This window comes from Echinococcus granulosus, assembly GCF_000524195.1.
Source record: "Echinococcus granulosus chromosome Unknown EG_S00053, whole genome shotgun sequence".
Lineage (NCBI taxonomy): Eukaryota > Metazoa > Platyhelminthes > Cestoda > Cyclophyllidea > Taeniidae > Echinococcus > Echinococcus granulosus.
This window is the reverse complement of record NW_020170433.1, coordinates 17,271-33,773: the sequence shown is the minus strand read 5'-3', so window position 1 is coordinate 33,773 and position 16,503 is coordinate 17,271. Positions and strand designations below refer to the sequence as shown.

Here is a 16,503-nt window from a genome sequence, read left to right as displayed (position 1 = left end):
TCTTGTACTTCAATTTGCTGGGTGTTTACATTTCGTAAAAACCGTCCTCAAACCGATGAATTCTGTACCTCCTTTAATCAGTGCCAACAGGCACACATTCGCTTGCCCCCCAGTGCATCGGATTCAATATCCCCCTCATGGATGCGGCGAATTCGGTCTACCTTTATCGAGTTGGTAGAATCTCACTCCAGAATATCTCTATTGCTTGAGGCATAAATTTATTGAATTTACAAACTTCGTAATGATGCCCTCAAATTCATCATTTCACCCCCCATCTCATTGTGTTCGGGAAAAAATACAACGAATTATCCTTTCGAACTGTTAAAGCTTGAGACTTGAAAATGTCGATGTAGCGCCTCGGGACTTTTTTGAAGACGAAAGAGGATATGGTGTTCGGGTAAAATATGTATTTTCGACCCACAGAGGGACTTGGGGCTAATGGCATGGCCCAAGGGCTTGGCCGCCCGGTGGACATACAGTGGTGGGGCCCCGCAGTGACCCATTGCCAAAACCGGGAGCTATCCTAACATTTTCTCCAGAACATAATCATTTCACCATTTTTCATAATGGCTATGATTGAATCTGAACACTATTTTTATCCCTTTGAATACGAAGGAACTTCTCCTAACTTCCGAAGTGAATTTGCTTATTGTCCCTGTCATTTGATTCGTTGGGAAGTGACTAAAATTAAACGTTTTTTTTAGATGTGCACTTTGATATTTTACAGTTATCTGACTTAGGTTCTATCTTTATTTTTTTTCTTTGATTTGATATCATTGACAGTAATGGGTCCGAATGTGAAATATGGAAATTACACCTTTTACTCAACCTTCCTTCCTCTGAGCGCAGAGGAAAATAATTCCTTCCCATTTTATGTTCTCTTGAAACTTTATTTTTCAATTCTCCCAACTTACCCAATTATTTTACTCATAAGCGAATTAGCCACGTTTCCCACGGTGAATGTGTTTTAAATAGTTTCCCAAATTTTGCGTTGATGCTTTGCTGAGACTTCCCTGAAGACGAAAGAAGGCAATGCTAGAGCAGGAAATGTGTCGGCCACATACAGAAAGGCCGAGGTGGTTATTGGCATGTCCTTGAGGCTAGGCCGCCCAGTGGGGAGGTACAATGGCGAGAGTTGAACGAAGTATTACACCTATTTTAAATAGTACTTATGGGGAGTGGTTAAAATAATCACGAAACCTTATGTTTTAGGAAGTTAAACAGGTAATTTTTCCTTCAGGTCTTTTTGGTTTTCGAATTGAAAAGCAGCGGTAGTTTGCCTTATTTATCTTGCCATATGCCATCGTGACTAAGGAGTGAATAAATCTTGCACTTTTTAGAAAGCGGGTTAGGACAGGCTTAAAGTAATCTGGCTTATCTGATGTAAACACACTGATCTTTTCACACCAGAGCACTTAGTCTTTTATTGTACCGAGTTGTAAATCATACTACTTAAGCTCGTGACAGCGGTATTACATGCCAGTTTTAAAGTTGGCCATTTCCCCTTTTTCACGCCTGGTAAAATGCAATTTGCTTACCTTCCTTTTCCCAAGGCCATCGTGCAGAATTGCAAACACCTAAATATTCCCTCATTTAACTTTTAGGGCGCTATTCTGACAACCATGATCGCCACGCGAAATATTTTCTGTAAGTCGGCTCTCCACATACCTCGTCTCCGCCCTCTCTCCTCCCATCCATCAGTCATAATTGCCCACTTTGTGTGTTTGCACTTGTGTGTTATACATCATTCTTCAAAGGCCACATATATGTACACGTTTGCACCATATCCACGTGGCCTTTTCATCAAATGGGTACTACTCTTGTGTGGCCCTCCTTCGGGCTGAACTGAATGCCGGACTCTTGACGTACTTGTGGGCAAATTCCGCCCACTTTTTAAGGCTTTATTCTGTGAATTGTGGTAAAAACGATTCGTTCTCGTGGCATGACGAGGCCGGAAGTTCCGAGGAGAAGGCAAATTACTCATTTGAATCACGTCAGCTTGGTTCAGCGGAGTAGTTGGCCAGACCTGCTTCCAAGGCATGACTGTACCCACTTTACACAATCGTTCTGTCTCATTCGAAAGATCAGAAGAGCCTGCAAGGGGCCCAACTTCCAAATAGTCGTGTCGGCGCTCATTGTCTACATTCGTGTCAGTCGTAAAAGGACTCATTTCCAAATGTGTATTATTTTTGTATAAAACTATTTAATCATTGGCATTCGCCGACGAAAATATGCTTTTGAGGTAATAACGATCTACATCAGATCATGCCAGGTCAAAGTAAGATAGTCCCAAAAAACTATTGATTTACAAAAATTGACATTTCATATCCCACGAAATGGAAGAATCATACCCTTCTCTGCTTGCTTGAACTCCGCGGCTTATTTCGATCATAAGTAGCTGAAAAGGCTCTTCCTGAATAGAAATACCGGGGTTATGCTAATTCCGATCCATTTCTTTGGTTGTATCAACTAAGAGCCAATGTGAAGACGACTCAACTATAACACCAGGGGAGTAAAGGGAGGGTGGTACTTCACTCACGCGTTTAATGGATGCGTCGGAACCCCTCTTGCCAAATTTATTCAAGTGGCTGGGATGACGATAGACTTTGAATTAACCGTCATCGTCTACCTCGGTCTAAATTTGGAGCCCTCGCATGGGTGATTCGTTTTCTGGGCTGAAGTTGCCTTTCGAAACGAACTTTTTCTAGCCGTTGTGTCGACCTTTGTGCACCATTTCAATCAACGCCTTGAGCTGTTTGAATTAATTACACCACGATGGAACTCGTCGCTGTTCAAAAATAACACAAAATTGTAAGCTAAGAATGGTTTCAAAATCAAGTGAAGTTAGTGTGTCTTTACAATGGTTTGGGCTCTGAAACCAGTAGTTCAAGTACTTGAGAATGGTGCGCTTGATAAACGGGGCGAATCACGCTGTCATGCGTCTACGTTGACGCTGTGAAGTTTCAGCGAGAAGCTACCCTGAAGGACGTCTGCATCAGCATTCTATTCCATGCTCTCAGGCGACACTCCCAGGCATAGGTTTATTATTATCATTTTAGTTAGCGTTTCATTGCCTGCTCAGTGCTGCCGGAACCATTCAGCTGTAGCGCCCGGAGTTAACTCCACTCGTGCATGATTTGTTTATCGAGGCAGCTTATTTGCTTGTTCCTCCTCTCTGGTCCTGCATTCCAGGTCAAACTTTACCAGCGAGATTGTTTTTCCTTTGTATCACCTCATCGCAACAGGCCCCTCTGCTTTAGGTGGCCTTAAGCCTTGGGGACAGGGGGAGGAGGAGGATGCTGGGAAACGTGCCCTATTCGGTTGTAAATCGTGTATGATTTACTTGACCATTCAGCTACTTTCATCTCTATTAAACTTCGAAGAATTTACTGTTTGCGTTTGTTCAGAAATTTGGTGATTTCCTATCAGTCAATGCGTCAGTAAATGACTGACCTGGCTCACAAATTGTAACTCTTTACTTAGTATACTGAAGCTCGTCTTGATGCCGGTTTGCCATAAGATTGTGATTTTTAATCAACTCGTAACCCATAACTCGGGGACCCAAAATTAGTCCTTGGAAGCTTAAAAACTGAAGAATTCTTGAGTTGGTTCATCCCGCAACATTTCATGATTTACCCTTTGCCTTCGGAGACACTTGATTTGAAAAACTAATTTCAGGGCAGTTGTGAGTGGTAGGAGGTAGGAGAAGTTGGCTGCATAAAACTGAGCACAAAAATACTAGATAATTTACTCGACGTTCTGTGCGGGTGTTCAAAGGTACTTTTCTGCCAAACCAACTTTTATGCATTTTTGATCTCTTGAAAGCGCTCTCAAAAATTGAATGAATTTTAGATTTCGTAAATTGCTTAATTTTAAGTGGATGTAAAATTATGCACAAAGCTCAACTCTCAAACTACTTAGGACTTTTAGGGTGTATTTCTACACTGTCTTTTCACTTTTCGGGTCTTTACGTGAAATGTGATTGTTTACTCTGCTAAATTGCCAATACGTGCCAGCCAAAAACAACAAGTTGCCTTTTTCAAAATTCAGAATTCCCCCCTGATAAAGGCGCTCCTTGCCTAGGCCGTTTATAGAGGCTTTAGTGAAAATGAAAATTTTAGCCGAATTAATGTGAAATGTCCGACTTTGGAAACACGAGGTTCTTTCACGTGCACTGACCAGAGGTGAAGAGGCTGGGTCGATGGTGGGACCGCGAGGAACCGGAGCGTTTTCACAGTTTTTGACATCCGGAAAACTTGATCGCCGTTCCATGCAGTTTAATCAACGACACTTTTTATGATATATACCCGGGATGGTGGCATTCCACAACAGACTTGTTCCTTTTCAGGCACTTGGTCACAGTTATGACTTCGTTAAATCGGTTATAGCAGAGCTTCGCCCATTGTAATCGTTTGTTTTGATATATTGCGTGAAGCTGGACAACCAAACACACATTATTCGCGTTCCACCGTTTCATTCGCTTTATTTACTCACCAGCCTCAAGGAACTCGAACGTTCCATGCTTAATTGTACTGTTGCAGCTACTATGGTGTTGTGAGTCCTGAAATCTCACGCAATATTTCTTCATCTTGCAGTTTACCTATAATTTCTTTATATTTTTCTCATGTCTAAACTCCCTCTCAACTTTAACAGCTGTAACAAAAAAAGAACCAAGGGCAGCCCAGTCCCTCGACCCCGGATTTCAGTCTTTTCCTTGTGGTGAGAACTCGGAGGCATCCACCTAACCGTAAAGCCTGCCTCGTACTCATCATCCACTGACACGACTCACTCAAATCATATAAACTGCCCTAGTAGAGGTAGGCTCGCAATCAACTTCAGGGTGGCTAGCAGTGAGTGCTCAATCAGAGAGCTCTGTGGGGGCCTCCAAGTTTTGGCAGTGCTGTTTTGGAAGGCTCAAACAGGTGACTTGTTTTGCTGATAGATCGTGTGGATCGTTTGGGTGAGCGGAGGTGAAGCGAACAGACATAATGGCAGATTTAAGAGTGAACTATTTTTTTTGGGGAAGGGGAATGACTGGGTCACTAGGTCAGCTTGTTTGTAACTTTTTTTTCAGAATCCTTGATGTCAGCATAGGGTAGCACCGTTTATGCCGATCGGAATGTAAGAAGCGACTTTACGGGATACGATAACTTTGAATGATTAGTATGGGAAGTTTCATTCTTGATCGAAGGTTTGCTTTGTTGTTAGCAATTGAGTACGCATGCACGCAAATGGTCCGCAAGACTAATTTGCCATTTTTGCCAGCAGCAAGGAGGTAGTCATTTCATTCCACTCTCTCTCTACACCATGGCGCTTTTTAGCGCCTTTCAAAATCCCAGTGGTCTCCCAGAAGAGAACGGCTCAGGTTGCAATTTGTGCGTTTACTGACTAGCCAAATCCCCACCGGCCACTGAATTCATTGGTGCTTTGAGTTGTCTACGAGGTGGATTAGTCGTGGTTTCAAGAATTAGAAGATGGCCATCGAACCACAAAGCACCAACTCCTAATCGGAGCGGTCGAACAGAAATATTCTGTATTCCTGCGGATAGGCAAAAAGACTATGCGAAGCGGTAACATAAGGTATGGCTCTTGGAAGATAAATGTGCTTTCAGGTGGTCTGCTCATCGTCGGTGGGGCAGCAGAAGGCGACGTAATTGCTTTCCAGCCCCTCGCTCTAACCGCACCCTAACTTGGAAAATCTGTCTGACAGATTCAGCAACAATTTTCCTTTCAATTCAGGTCAGCTTTCACCTGCCGCCATTATGTACCAGAATCTGGCGCTGAATGCAGACACCGTTACACGTAAATTGATCATTTCTTGGGGGCCAAAACAGTGCAATCTCAAGATTTGCTAACCCCACCCCCTTTAACGGAGAACTCTTTCGGCTTTAAGAAAAGGCAAAACTATTTGAATGCATCCGCTTATCCTCTTAACCTCTTCACTCCAATACATCCTTCCGTTTTGATTGAGGAAAACGCATTCCAAGCAGATGGGGACTGCCCAATTTCGAGAATTTATCCACACATTCTCCTTTTTTCTGTCTCGCAGCCGGTCGAAGTACTCTTAGCTCGGCGACTTCCGCGGCTTCAGCGAAGAAGACCAACGGTGGTCTGAAGGGATCCAGAGATGGTCCTTCCAATGCCATTGAGGACTCCAAAGAGGTCAAAAGTAAGCTCCTTGGTGGAAATTCCGGGCTTGTTTGCTAAAATTTGGTGTTTTTACTCTAGCAGCTCTTAAGGAGATCTTAAAAGCAGGTTATCCATTTAGGATTTTCATACTCTAATTCCTTTTCTTCCAAGTGAGGGAAATTTGTCTGGTTTTTTGACGTGATAAAAGTGTCTACCACATTCAAAATTGGTTGCGCACTACTGTCATTGATTTAGATATTTGTTTAAAGATGTGATTTCCCTACATAAAATCGCGGGTTTTAAAATGACTGGTTTCCCATTCATTTTGGGTCCGTCTTTTATGATAGAAGTAAGGATTTGGGGAGGTGCTTGTGATTTTCACCAACATTTTATCTCCTCTGAATGACCTGTCGATTGTCAATAATGGCATGTCACGACCCCAAACTGAAAGCAACTTGTTTACGAATGGATTTAGGGATTTTGCAGCCTGGTAAAAGTACAGTCTGTTTAAAAACAATTTTATTCTGCCTTCAAGAATTACTCGATTTACCATAACTGAAGAATCGAGGATGAATGACCAATGGGTCTCACTTAGGACCTTTTTATCGGGATATTAGATTGAATTTTAACTGAAGAAACAATCAAAAATGATATTGCAGAGAGAAGGCACTAAAATAATATCTTTCCGGATAAAGACATTTTTGCGTTCCTCTAAAAAGGGCGCCAGAGTAGATTTTAAACCTAATTCCTTCCCTTCCGTGCTACGATAGAATCGCCTGTTCGCGATGCCACCGTAACATCGAATCAGAATGACACCGCACACAGCACTACCAGTAAGCCGGCTTTTCGCTACCTGTTATTCCGCATGACTGGCTCGATGGTTGGGTTGGGTGGTTGCTTTTTACAGCTAGTTCATTCTATCAACTACCGCTCCTCTCCTGGTGATGCCTTTTTGCCCAACTTTCACGAATATCCTGCTACTGCATGCGGTCTATGAAGGTGGATGCTCTTATCTTTTGCCTGACTGGACCTTTGGGATTCTCTTAAATAGTGATTTCATCATCCGAAAGTTTTTTGGTCGAATAAATTGCGACTATGTTAGTGGTTATCAGTCGATTCTTGCAGACGAAAAAGTTGCTGATTTTACACTAAGCGTTAGGTATTGGCCGATGGCTAAAAGTAGGATTTTTCTACCTTTGCCTCTCCGCTGATAATGGTAAAGGCGCGAGGTAGAATTATAGTTGATCATGCCTTGTGACTACTTCCGTCTACCTTATGGCTTAGTATGGGAGTTACCGCTTTGGACTGGTGACGGCTCCAAAGCTTAGGCGTGAAGTACACTGAGGAGGAGGGAACATGGTATTCTGTCATACACCGGGCATTTTAAGCAGAATCAGAGCACAAGTTTATCCCTCACCGTGTGAGAATGAGGTTTGCTCTCGCCTACGAGCTTATTGAAAAGTCTGTGGACAGTCGTACTGCTGGTGTGCCGGATGTGGAGCGCTTCGAAAGTCTAGGTAAATCCACGAAGCTTGAATTTTTGCCATTGACATTCAAAATTTGACACAACACTGCATAAAAGTGATACCACCACACACGTTTTGATGCAGGCTGTTTTTAGAGCAGTTGAAATTGAAAGAGTGGAAAATTTGTGAACGAACGCCCATCGTTGTGTGAAGTTCGTTAGTTTAGAATAGATGCATAAATTGTGCAGTGCCATTTCTCAGGGGCATCAAATTTGATGCAGTTAAATATGGCCGTGGTTGCCATGATAAATACGGATGATTGGGACCTCGGGGGTACTAAACCTCCAGTTTGGCGATTGTAAGTAAACTGAATTGATTAATGAGTTGTCGAATGAAGTCTTGGAGGAGGCCAGTTAGTGATTCCCCACTAACCTTGGACAATTCACTTGCCAAGGTGAGTGTAACGATAGCAATCAGCATCGCTCGTACCAGGCTTGATGGCATTTGTCTTTTTGAGCAAATCCCATCTAATTTTTTTGAATCCTGTGACTTTTTCCCTCTGGCAATACCTTCGTCAAGCAGATGTCTTGACCTTGCATGAATTCATGCCACCGCTCCTTTGTAACAGGTGGTGTCACCAGAAGTTCGTATGAGTTTAAATCCTGAATCAAGGCGCGGTATCAAAGGAACACTAGAGCTCACAGTTAACCACAAATGATCATTTGTTCAAACAGCCTGTGAGTGATCACGATGCCACAAATTTTAAATCTTAGAAAGGCCAAGTTTTTGTAGCACTGATACCTAAATAAATATAATAGGAAGAGGGTACCATTGCATACCATAATCTTACAGGGTTTTCTGCATGGTGTTAAATTGTTTTCACCCCTCATTTGCAGAAGAGACTTCTTTTTTTCGAAATAAATTACAAATCTAAAGTATGATTATATTGACCCTATCAGCCTTCTTCAATTACGTACTAATTCAAAGTAGTATGGAAGAATGTACATTAAAAACTTGCAGAAGGGTTGGGAGACTACCATTATGGCCCCAAAGGCAAGATCACAGAGCAGAGGCAAAATCTGCGGAGACTGAAGGTTAAAGAAGCCATCAGATTGATGCATAATCTCTCCTTTTGGGCGTCGTCCTCGGCGCTCCTCTTGGTCAGCCATCACAACGTAGTCGGTGCTTTCGAAATCATTTGCAAAGCAGTCACGGTAGTAGTTGAGGTTTCTTGCAGGTGAAGAGGTATTTGATCCCCACGTCACTGCCGCGTCTTGACAACTCCAATTCTATGCGGAGTTGCGCCTTATTTGTGAACTGTATTGGAAGGGGGGATGCAGTGGCTTCGCACGGCTGAAGAGGGGACGTTGTTCTCGTATGCCAAACGAGGGCATCTTGTTGCATGCCGAACGCTAGTCGTGCGGAAACTGATTTAACGGTAGAGCTCTCAGACGAGAGACAAGGTTTAAAGCAGCTTCAAGGGCTAATGTGCCGTGTCTATTCCACCTTACTACTTTGTTTTCATTTCGGTGCTGTCCAGCCATCTGTCTATCTACTTGCTTATCAATTTATCTACTTGCCTATCTGTTTGTCTTTATGCCCATCCACTTGGGTTGCCCGTGTGCGTAATTAACAACTTCATATAGGTGGCGTGGCGAGCTGCGTACTGGACTTTTCCACGTGTTCGAGTGTACTAGTGTCGCTTCAGTTGTTGACGGCCTTCATGTAGAAGGCGGAATTGGGGTATTTGTCAAATGCAGACATCGTTTTTGCTCCTTTTGCTGGGAGTCCTCTCAGGTTGACCACCCGTCTGTGACAGATGGCCTCCTGTGTCCTTAAGGTCTAGTCTTCAGCCGTAGGTACACCAAATACGGAAAGAGCTAGTGATCAACGCCCAAACGGTTCACTGACTTCCGTTATTTCTCGACGGTAACCAAATGTAAAGAATGTGTTCTAGTTTTCCAGGGTCAGAAGGATTGAAAATAGTTTAGTGATTTTTTCTTTTACCAACAACAGCGAACAATACTGTGGTCACCAAATTTTCTATAACTGGATTGGGAATAGTAGTGGTTTTGAAGGTCGAGTTGGGGAGGACTGAGAAGGCTTGTGGAGCATAATTCACGAATAAGATTCATGCTAACGCACTAGCAGAACATTGTATCAACCCTGTTTGTCCCTTTTTTGAAATTGGATTATGAATTTTCCTTTTAAGCCTTTAAAACCTCAGAATCACCGGACGAGGGTGAGAACAATAGGTATCCTTCCTCTATTTCACAGGGTGGTAGCTCAAGGATTAACCAACGTGATTTGCATGTCATAGCTGCGTGCGAGATAAAGACAGGGTATATGCCCTGGAGAGAGACAAGTGGTGCATCATTTGAACCCCTTCCCTCCATTATTGGGCCATTGGTATAGTTGCTCAAAGTCGGCGTGATTTCTATAGTCTTCCTGCTAGTCTCTATGATTTCATTTGTTTACCACTTGACTTAGCAGTCGACACTTTTGAGCTTGCTACACCACCAATGACACCGCCCCTGTTACTCCCGAAGAACTTATAAAATGCTCCCAACTTGGTCCCGTGAGCGTTGGTTCACGATAGGGGGTAAAGCACAGGTTTGAACAACAAGCACCCCAAGTACAAAGCCGCCTTTATTTGATTGGTCATATTTTTCGCGGTTCTAATTGTGCAGAAATTAAAAGGAAGCAGGAAAACTCACGGCCAGTTAGGCAACCATTCTTACGGTTAAGCTGTAGTAACGGTAGCATTGGTGAAGGCAGAGCCCTTTAGTAACACAAGACGGAAGCAATGGCAACCCTATGATTTAAACAAGTAGGCAAAAATGAAGATAGGAGAAGCGGGCAACACAAAAATGCGCAGCAACCATTGTTTGCGGTTCCATTTTAAACGCTGTAGAGGTCTGCGAGACTGGTCTTATGGTTTGCATGAGCCGGGGCTTCATGCCATCTTCGTAGAAGTCAATCCGCTAGGATTGTTTGTAAATTGTTCGGATTCAAGACGTTAATGTTTTATTTTAAGCCGATAGCAGCCCAAAAATGGTGGACCAAGGTGAGGAACCCAGATATTTCCATTTTATTAGTGGTGGTGGCATACGAACTCTGAATGATGCATTCCGCATGCCGTGGCTGCATGAGAGAGCGAGGATGCAGCGTGGCGAACTTGTACCTAGGTCTCCACCTCTTCGGTTGGCATTTTCTGTGAATTCAAACATGCACAGCAAATACACTTATTCTGTCACGCTTCTGCATAGTACCGGGCCTGTGTTTCTTTTGTGGTGGATCCTTTTACTACACCGCTACCAATATGGTCTCCTGACAGAATTTTATTATAATCTCGCAGAATGTCTTGGAGAACGGTGGCGTAGGTGTGGTATGCTTAAAGCCTCGTGAAAGATTGGAGGAGTCTGCGTAATACCATTAAATCCAGCAACTCTGTTTACTATGCATTTTTTCCCAAACTACAAATTTTCATTTTAAGCCGAAGATACGATCGAACCGAGAGGTCAAGGTAAGGAGGCCGTAGATTCCATCCTTGTTTAACTGCTAGCAGTTCTGGGGTCCTCATCGAATCGACCATTTGTTCTGCATGTCGTGAGTGCATGAGAGGCAAAGTTGGATGGGCGCGGTATGGATACAGGGACAGATAAAGAATCACTTCTTCCTCCTCCAATATCTGCCATCTCCCTTCATTACTGATCATGATGTAACACTCGGGACTGATGTTTTTGCCACAAGTTGGAGAGATTTCCATAGCCTCTTCGGTCGGTAGTTTCTGTGGATTTAGTCATCTCGATATTGGGAGTCTTTTGTTATTGCGGCTTGCCAACGCTACCATCGATGTAGCGTCAGATTTGTTGCTGAGATAATTGTTGATACTCGTCTGGAAGCAGTTTAATAGCAGCATGGGTAACACGAGTAGCGCCTTTCCATCGTTGTGGCAGCCGTATTTGACTGGAGACTGAAAGACCCCATATAATGCCGTCAAATCTAATAACTTCGTTTAACAATTACTTTAATTCAAGGTATGGATTTTTCTTTCAAGTCGATAGCGTGTCCAAAGCGCTGGACAATGGTGAGAAAATGAGAAATTTTACCACTTTTTATGATGGTAACGGCTCTTGGACGGGGAATTTCAGAGTTGCATGAGAGGTGCCGATGAATTTGTAGAAAAGAAGGGGCGAGATGTGATGTGAAAGGAAGGTGAATATAGTATTTTTTTAGCTCTCTTCACTGCTTTTAATCCCGACATTACTCTGAATTGCGACATTGGCCAGAAACTTGACAGTCGTCCCCGACAGCTGTCCTTTATAATTTTTTGGTGTAGGGTTCAAGCTAAAGGAAGTGTTCTGAATTTATTGTAAGGCACCTCTTTGAACGACACTGTTGCAAACATGCAGATCAGGGAGGCCAGTGTCGTGGATGTGGTATGAGCGAAATCCAGTTTTGTTGTTATAGGACCGGGTATTGGAGACTAAAATAATCTGCATAACATTCCATTAGCGCCGTTTGATAATTGCTTTAATCCAAGGTATGAATTTCTTTCCTTAAACTGATAAAGCACTAGAAACCATAGATTGATATTTTTTGCCGTCCAACGATGGCAATGGTTTATTGAGCCCCCAATACGTCGCGTTTTGCACGTCGGAGCTGCATGAGTTGTGGGAGTAAATGGTTGAATAGAAATATAAATAGAGTGTGATATTGTCTTTCGTCTCTTTTCCCTCTTTTCCTTTCAGACAGGAAGGATGAAATCATTCGACTCACGGAGCAACTGCTAGCGGCCGCCACTGCCTGCGACTATGAGGGCTACACGTAAGTCCTACTTCTCCCTCCCTCTCTCCCTCCAAAACTGCTCCCTGTGAACTTTAGATGGTTGGTGCCTAACGTCACCCCATCATCCTCTCTCTCTCTCCCTCGCCGCCTCTTTCCGCATTCCTCGTGCACTTTATGTCCACGCAGTAAATTTTATTGCAGAGCCTGCTTCGTCCCGCAATTAATAGCTCAATCTGACTTTAATCTCACTAACAGCGGGAAAGGCAATCCTAGTACTTGATAGTAGTTGTGACGCCTACCGAAGTCTTCAATTGCCCGTGGGATTGTAGATTTTTTTTTTCGCACAGAGAGGAGCAATAAACACTACATTACAAGCACTCCCAGAGGAGGAGAGCGCTCCTTAATCAGCACTTGACAGAAGGCAGCCATGCACCTATTTATTGCGGCAACTATGTCACATTCAAACAGTGACTCCTACTTCGCTTATATTAGTTGACTCCCATGGGGGCCCTTACCCTCTCTATTCTGTTCAAATTTTCAGGCGTCTAATGTGTCCCAAGTTCACCTACTTTGGGCCGGACGTGCGTGGAACGCTTGTTGAAGGCTGTGATTTCCACAAATTCTACTTTGACCAGGGTGAGCTGCCTCACATGTCTCCTAATCTTTTAATGCCCCAAAATGTTTGTTACCGAACAACACATTTGCCCTGAACCGGATGTAAGAGGTGATGTCTGCCACATCTTCGTTAGTTTCTTTACCCAAAACTGCCATATGATTAAGGCTGGGATCCATAGCAATCACTAGCTTGGCGTCTGCATTGCTGTTTCAGCTTAGTTTCATTTGAATTGTGAGGAAATTTATTCCATACGAGTTGTTTTAGCGGTACTGTGGGTTATTTTGCGGTTACTTAAGTGCATTTAACAGGAGATTTCACTGGAGACTAATTTGCAATCTGGACGATCGTCCAGACCTTTTGTCGAAGAATATGAAGACTGGAGTTGAATGGGTTCCATGGTGATATAAATGGGACTCTACCTATCTCTAATCTGAAGGATTATCTGAACTTTCAATCGAAGGGTATAGACGCTGGAGTGTTGGTAGGTCCCGAGGGGAGGCCGATGGTGTCATGTTAATCGAATGATAAGCCAAATGGAGGTGCTTTGTGAGCATCGATGCAATCAGCCCAGTTTATTAGGTTTTGAAGAAATGTTTGTCCATTAGCGACATATTCGACAGTTTCGATCACTCCAAAGATGTGAAAAGGAGTTAAAATCACAGAAGATAATAGGCAGTATGATTGGATGTGGTTCGTAGACATTGAATGACCACAACTCGGGATACAAACGAGTTTTATCCCATAGATACGTCACATCAGACATGTTCGGCATCACAGTGTTTTTTCACATCATCTAATCCTCTCGGACATGACTATTTCTGCGTGAGATTTCGTTGGTCTCAGAGTGTCATTGCACAATCTCTTAGTCGTAGCGCTATTCTTTCAAGGTAAATCCAAGCGTCAGAATAGTTGTCTGACTCTGGGAGTAGCTTCTTGCCTCTTAAAGATTTGCTAACACGGTTGAAAAATTCCTCGAATGACAGACCCTGCTCATATTTTGAGCATGTTGATGAGATTGTGTGTAATCCGTTCCCTGTGACCAGAAAGACGAAACAGTGATGCTTACTATAGGAAAGAGATTGGCAAATAGGGTTCGCCTCACTCAGATTTCCAGTTCCTCATCTCTCCATCTGCTGTCTAGACAGCAAACGTGGCGGGCAGCAGAAGAAGGGGAGCAGCAGCCATTGTGGGCTAGGTGCGCGTCTAAAGCCTTCCTCTCTCGGCAAACTTATGCAGCATTGTTGTGTTGGCGGTGCTGTCGGTATGACAATTTTAACTCATCCACCCATTCACCCTCCGCACCCTTTGCCTAGTGCTTTGTAGCCGACACTTCTGCGATCAGCTTTCTGTTTTATTGCTAATCGAACGCCTCACTATCCCTTTTCCTATTTCACAATTAAATCACCATCCCTGGCGTTTACACTCGCCTTCACATTCCATAGATCAGAGAGGGCTGAGTAGTGATACCGATAATTTAGGCATCGCGACCCACTCTTTTGTGCAGTCCGTCGAAATTTGCCCCTCAGACACCAGTCACAGGGTTGGTGTCTTTAAGACTGTTTACTGCTTGAATCACTCATGAAGAAGTAATAAGGCAGTACGAGTCCAAAGTGGTTTCATTTTTTAATAGGCGAATTACTAGAGACCGTCAAGGCCCATGCAGTACTGTGCATATAGGAATGGACTTCATTCTGATGCAGTTTATTTTTCACTTAGTTTGTCTAACCTCATCATTTTGGGGGAAGGCATATAAGGAGAAGCTGAGTCTCCAAATGAAGTGTTAAATAATACAAAATTTGGTGTTCGTTACATACGGCTTAATCTTGGTATATGTAACTAAAGGAAAGTGCAACAGACAACATATCCAATTCCATGAACGAAAGTTCCCGCTTTTACAGAGGGATTCTGTCCCCTTCTTAAAGAGTTCGTGTCAATTTATCGATTGTGCTCCAACCGCATTCCGCACCGTTCCCATCTTTCAAACGACAAGCGTATTTCAATTTCAACTTAGGCGGACAAATTGACCCACGTCCACCCTCTGGCTGAACACAACACGTCTAATGGTACCTTTCTCAGCTTCTCGTGTTGGGACCGCCTTAGAGAAGGTTGAGGTGCGAGAGAGCGAGTGTTGGTGGGGTCAAAAATGAGCAGAGGTGTGCATAGTTTGCTCATTCATCTCGGATCCTTCTTTCCCCACTTCCATTTTACACGTGTGTGTGTGTATGCAGCGCCTTTCGTCTGATTTATTTATGTTGCGGCACGAAGACACTTTTAACTCAATCAAGCAAACAGACTGGCGAGTGGACAGCTTTACCTCAGAGTACGAAAAACTATCACTCGGAGGCTATGAAAAAGTACCATCCTACCCATACGCACACGCTGAAATCTGCAACCACTTGAGAAAGTCGTTTGTGACTGGACTCTGTCACTGCTGTGTTGGGAAGTAGGCGGCGAATATAGCAGTAGGCTTTTGGTAGTGAATGTTACAGTGTTACAATGAAGGTTTGAGTCTCTTGATTTTGAGTAGTAACGTGTGGCGGGCTTACTCAGTTAATTGCATCAATTAACTTTCAGCACACTTAACTTGGCAGTTAGCTAAGCCAGGATCAAAATTTGTTGAGTTCATCGGCTCAAGGTTGAGGGTAGCTACTTACGGGCATTTGGGCATCGATAGACTACCCCTCATCTGTTAGTGATTATCAGATCACCAACTGAAGGAGGTTTTCCTGTTGACGAATCCACGTGATAAGGATTGACAGGAATCTAGCGTGACAAGGAACAACAACTCGATTAGCAAAAGGCGGTAGATTGTCATGCGTTGCATCCACACCATGATTGGATGTCTTCAAGCAGAGCTTCATATTCGGTCAAGTTGGACTGATCATAGCTAAGCTTAAATTGAATTTTCCCCAGTTTAGTTCGCGAACGCTCAAAACATCGTTAGATGGAAGTGTTCATGCTTTTCAACTGGAGACCTTAAATGAATGGCTCACAAAACGTCCAATCGTATTGATGTAGGGTAATTGCCGAATGTCTGAAGAATATGAGGGCGATTCCTTGATTCAAAAATAAGCTTGATTCCACTACTTGAGGGCTAGAAACTGGATGCCATTCCGGATTCGTTGGAACGCCCTCTTATTCCAACTCACACAACGTCATTGATGCGGAAACTTGAGAGGTCAGGTAGTGTCCCGCGCAGCGCTTTTAATTGTGGAGCTGATTGTTCCCCTTCCTCTTTCTACTGCCACACCTTACTTCATTGGTGGAGGTTCATGAGGTGGTTGAATGACCTACCAATTTCCCAGTGGTAGATATGGACTGTGTGGCGGCGAAAGCGCATCAGCTTTATAGGGTTGACGAATTCCGTTCCTGGACAACCGCGTACTATCTGACTACACGTTCACACGCTCGCCATTTGTGGGTCAAAGTGAAAAGGGGATAGCCGCAAGCAAAAACAGTCGCTGGAGTCTTATTCCCTCCCTTCCTTGTAGACCCTCAGAA

At 43.5% G+C, this 16,503-nt stretch overlaps 1 protein-coding gene across 1 annotated transcript in view; it reads left to right on the top strand. All coding sequences in view use genetic code 11, as the record gives it.

Annotated features, from left to right (window-relative positions):
* Positions 1-16,503, top strand: part of EGR_06207 (Calcium/calmodulin-dependent protein kinase type II delta 2 chain) — a gene marked incomplete at both ends in the record, with an annotated part of 39,129 nt that overhangs the window by 19,536 nt on the left and 3,090 nt on the right. The window contains 10 exons of the mRNA XM_024495456.1: positions 1,605-1,647; positions 5,740-5,802; positions 6,050-6,169; positions 6,900-6,962; positions 7,521-7,646; positions 7,857-7,953; positions 11,636-11,685; positions 12,350-12,425; positions 12,928-13,022; positions 14,144-14,263. Coding sequence (XP_024350087.1) covers positions 1,605-1,647; positions 5,740-5,802; positions 6,050-6,169; positions 6,900-6,962; positions 7,521-7,646; positions 7,857-7,953; positions 11,636-11,685; positions 12,350-12,425; positions 12,928-13,022; positions 14,144-14,263 — 853 coding nt within the window. The remainder of the gene's footprint in view (positions 1-1,604; positions 1,648-5,739; positions 5,803-6,049; positions 6,170-6,899; positions 6,963-7,520; positions 7,647-7,856; positions 7,954-11,635; positions 11,686-12,349; positions 12,426-12,927; positions 13,023-14,143; positions 14,264-16,503) is intronic.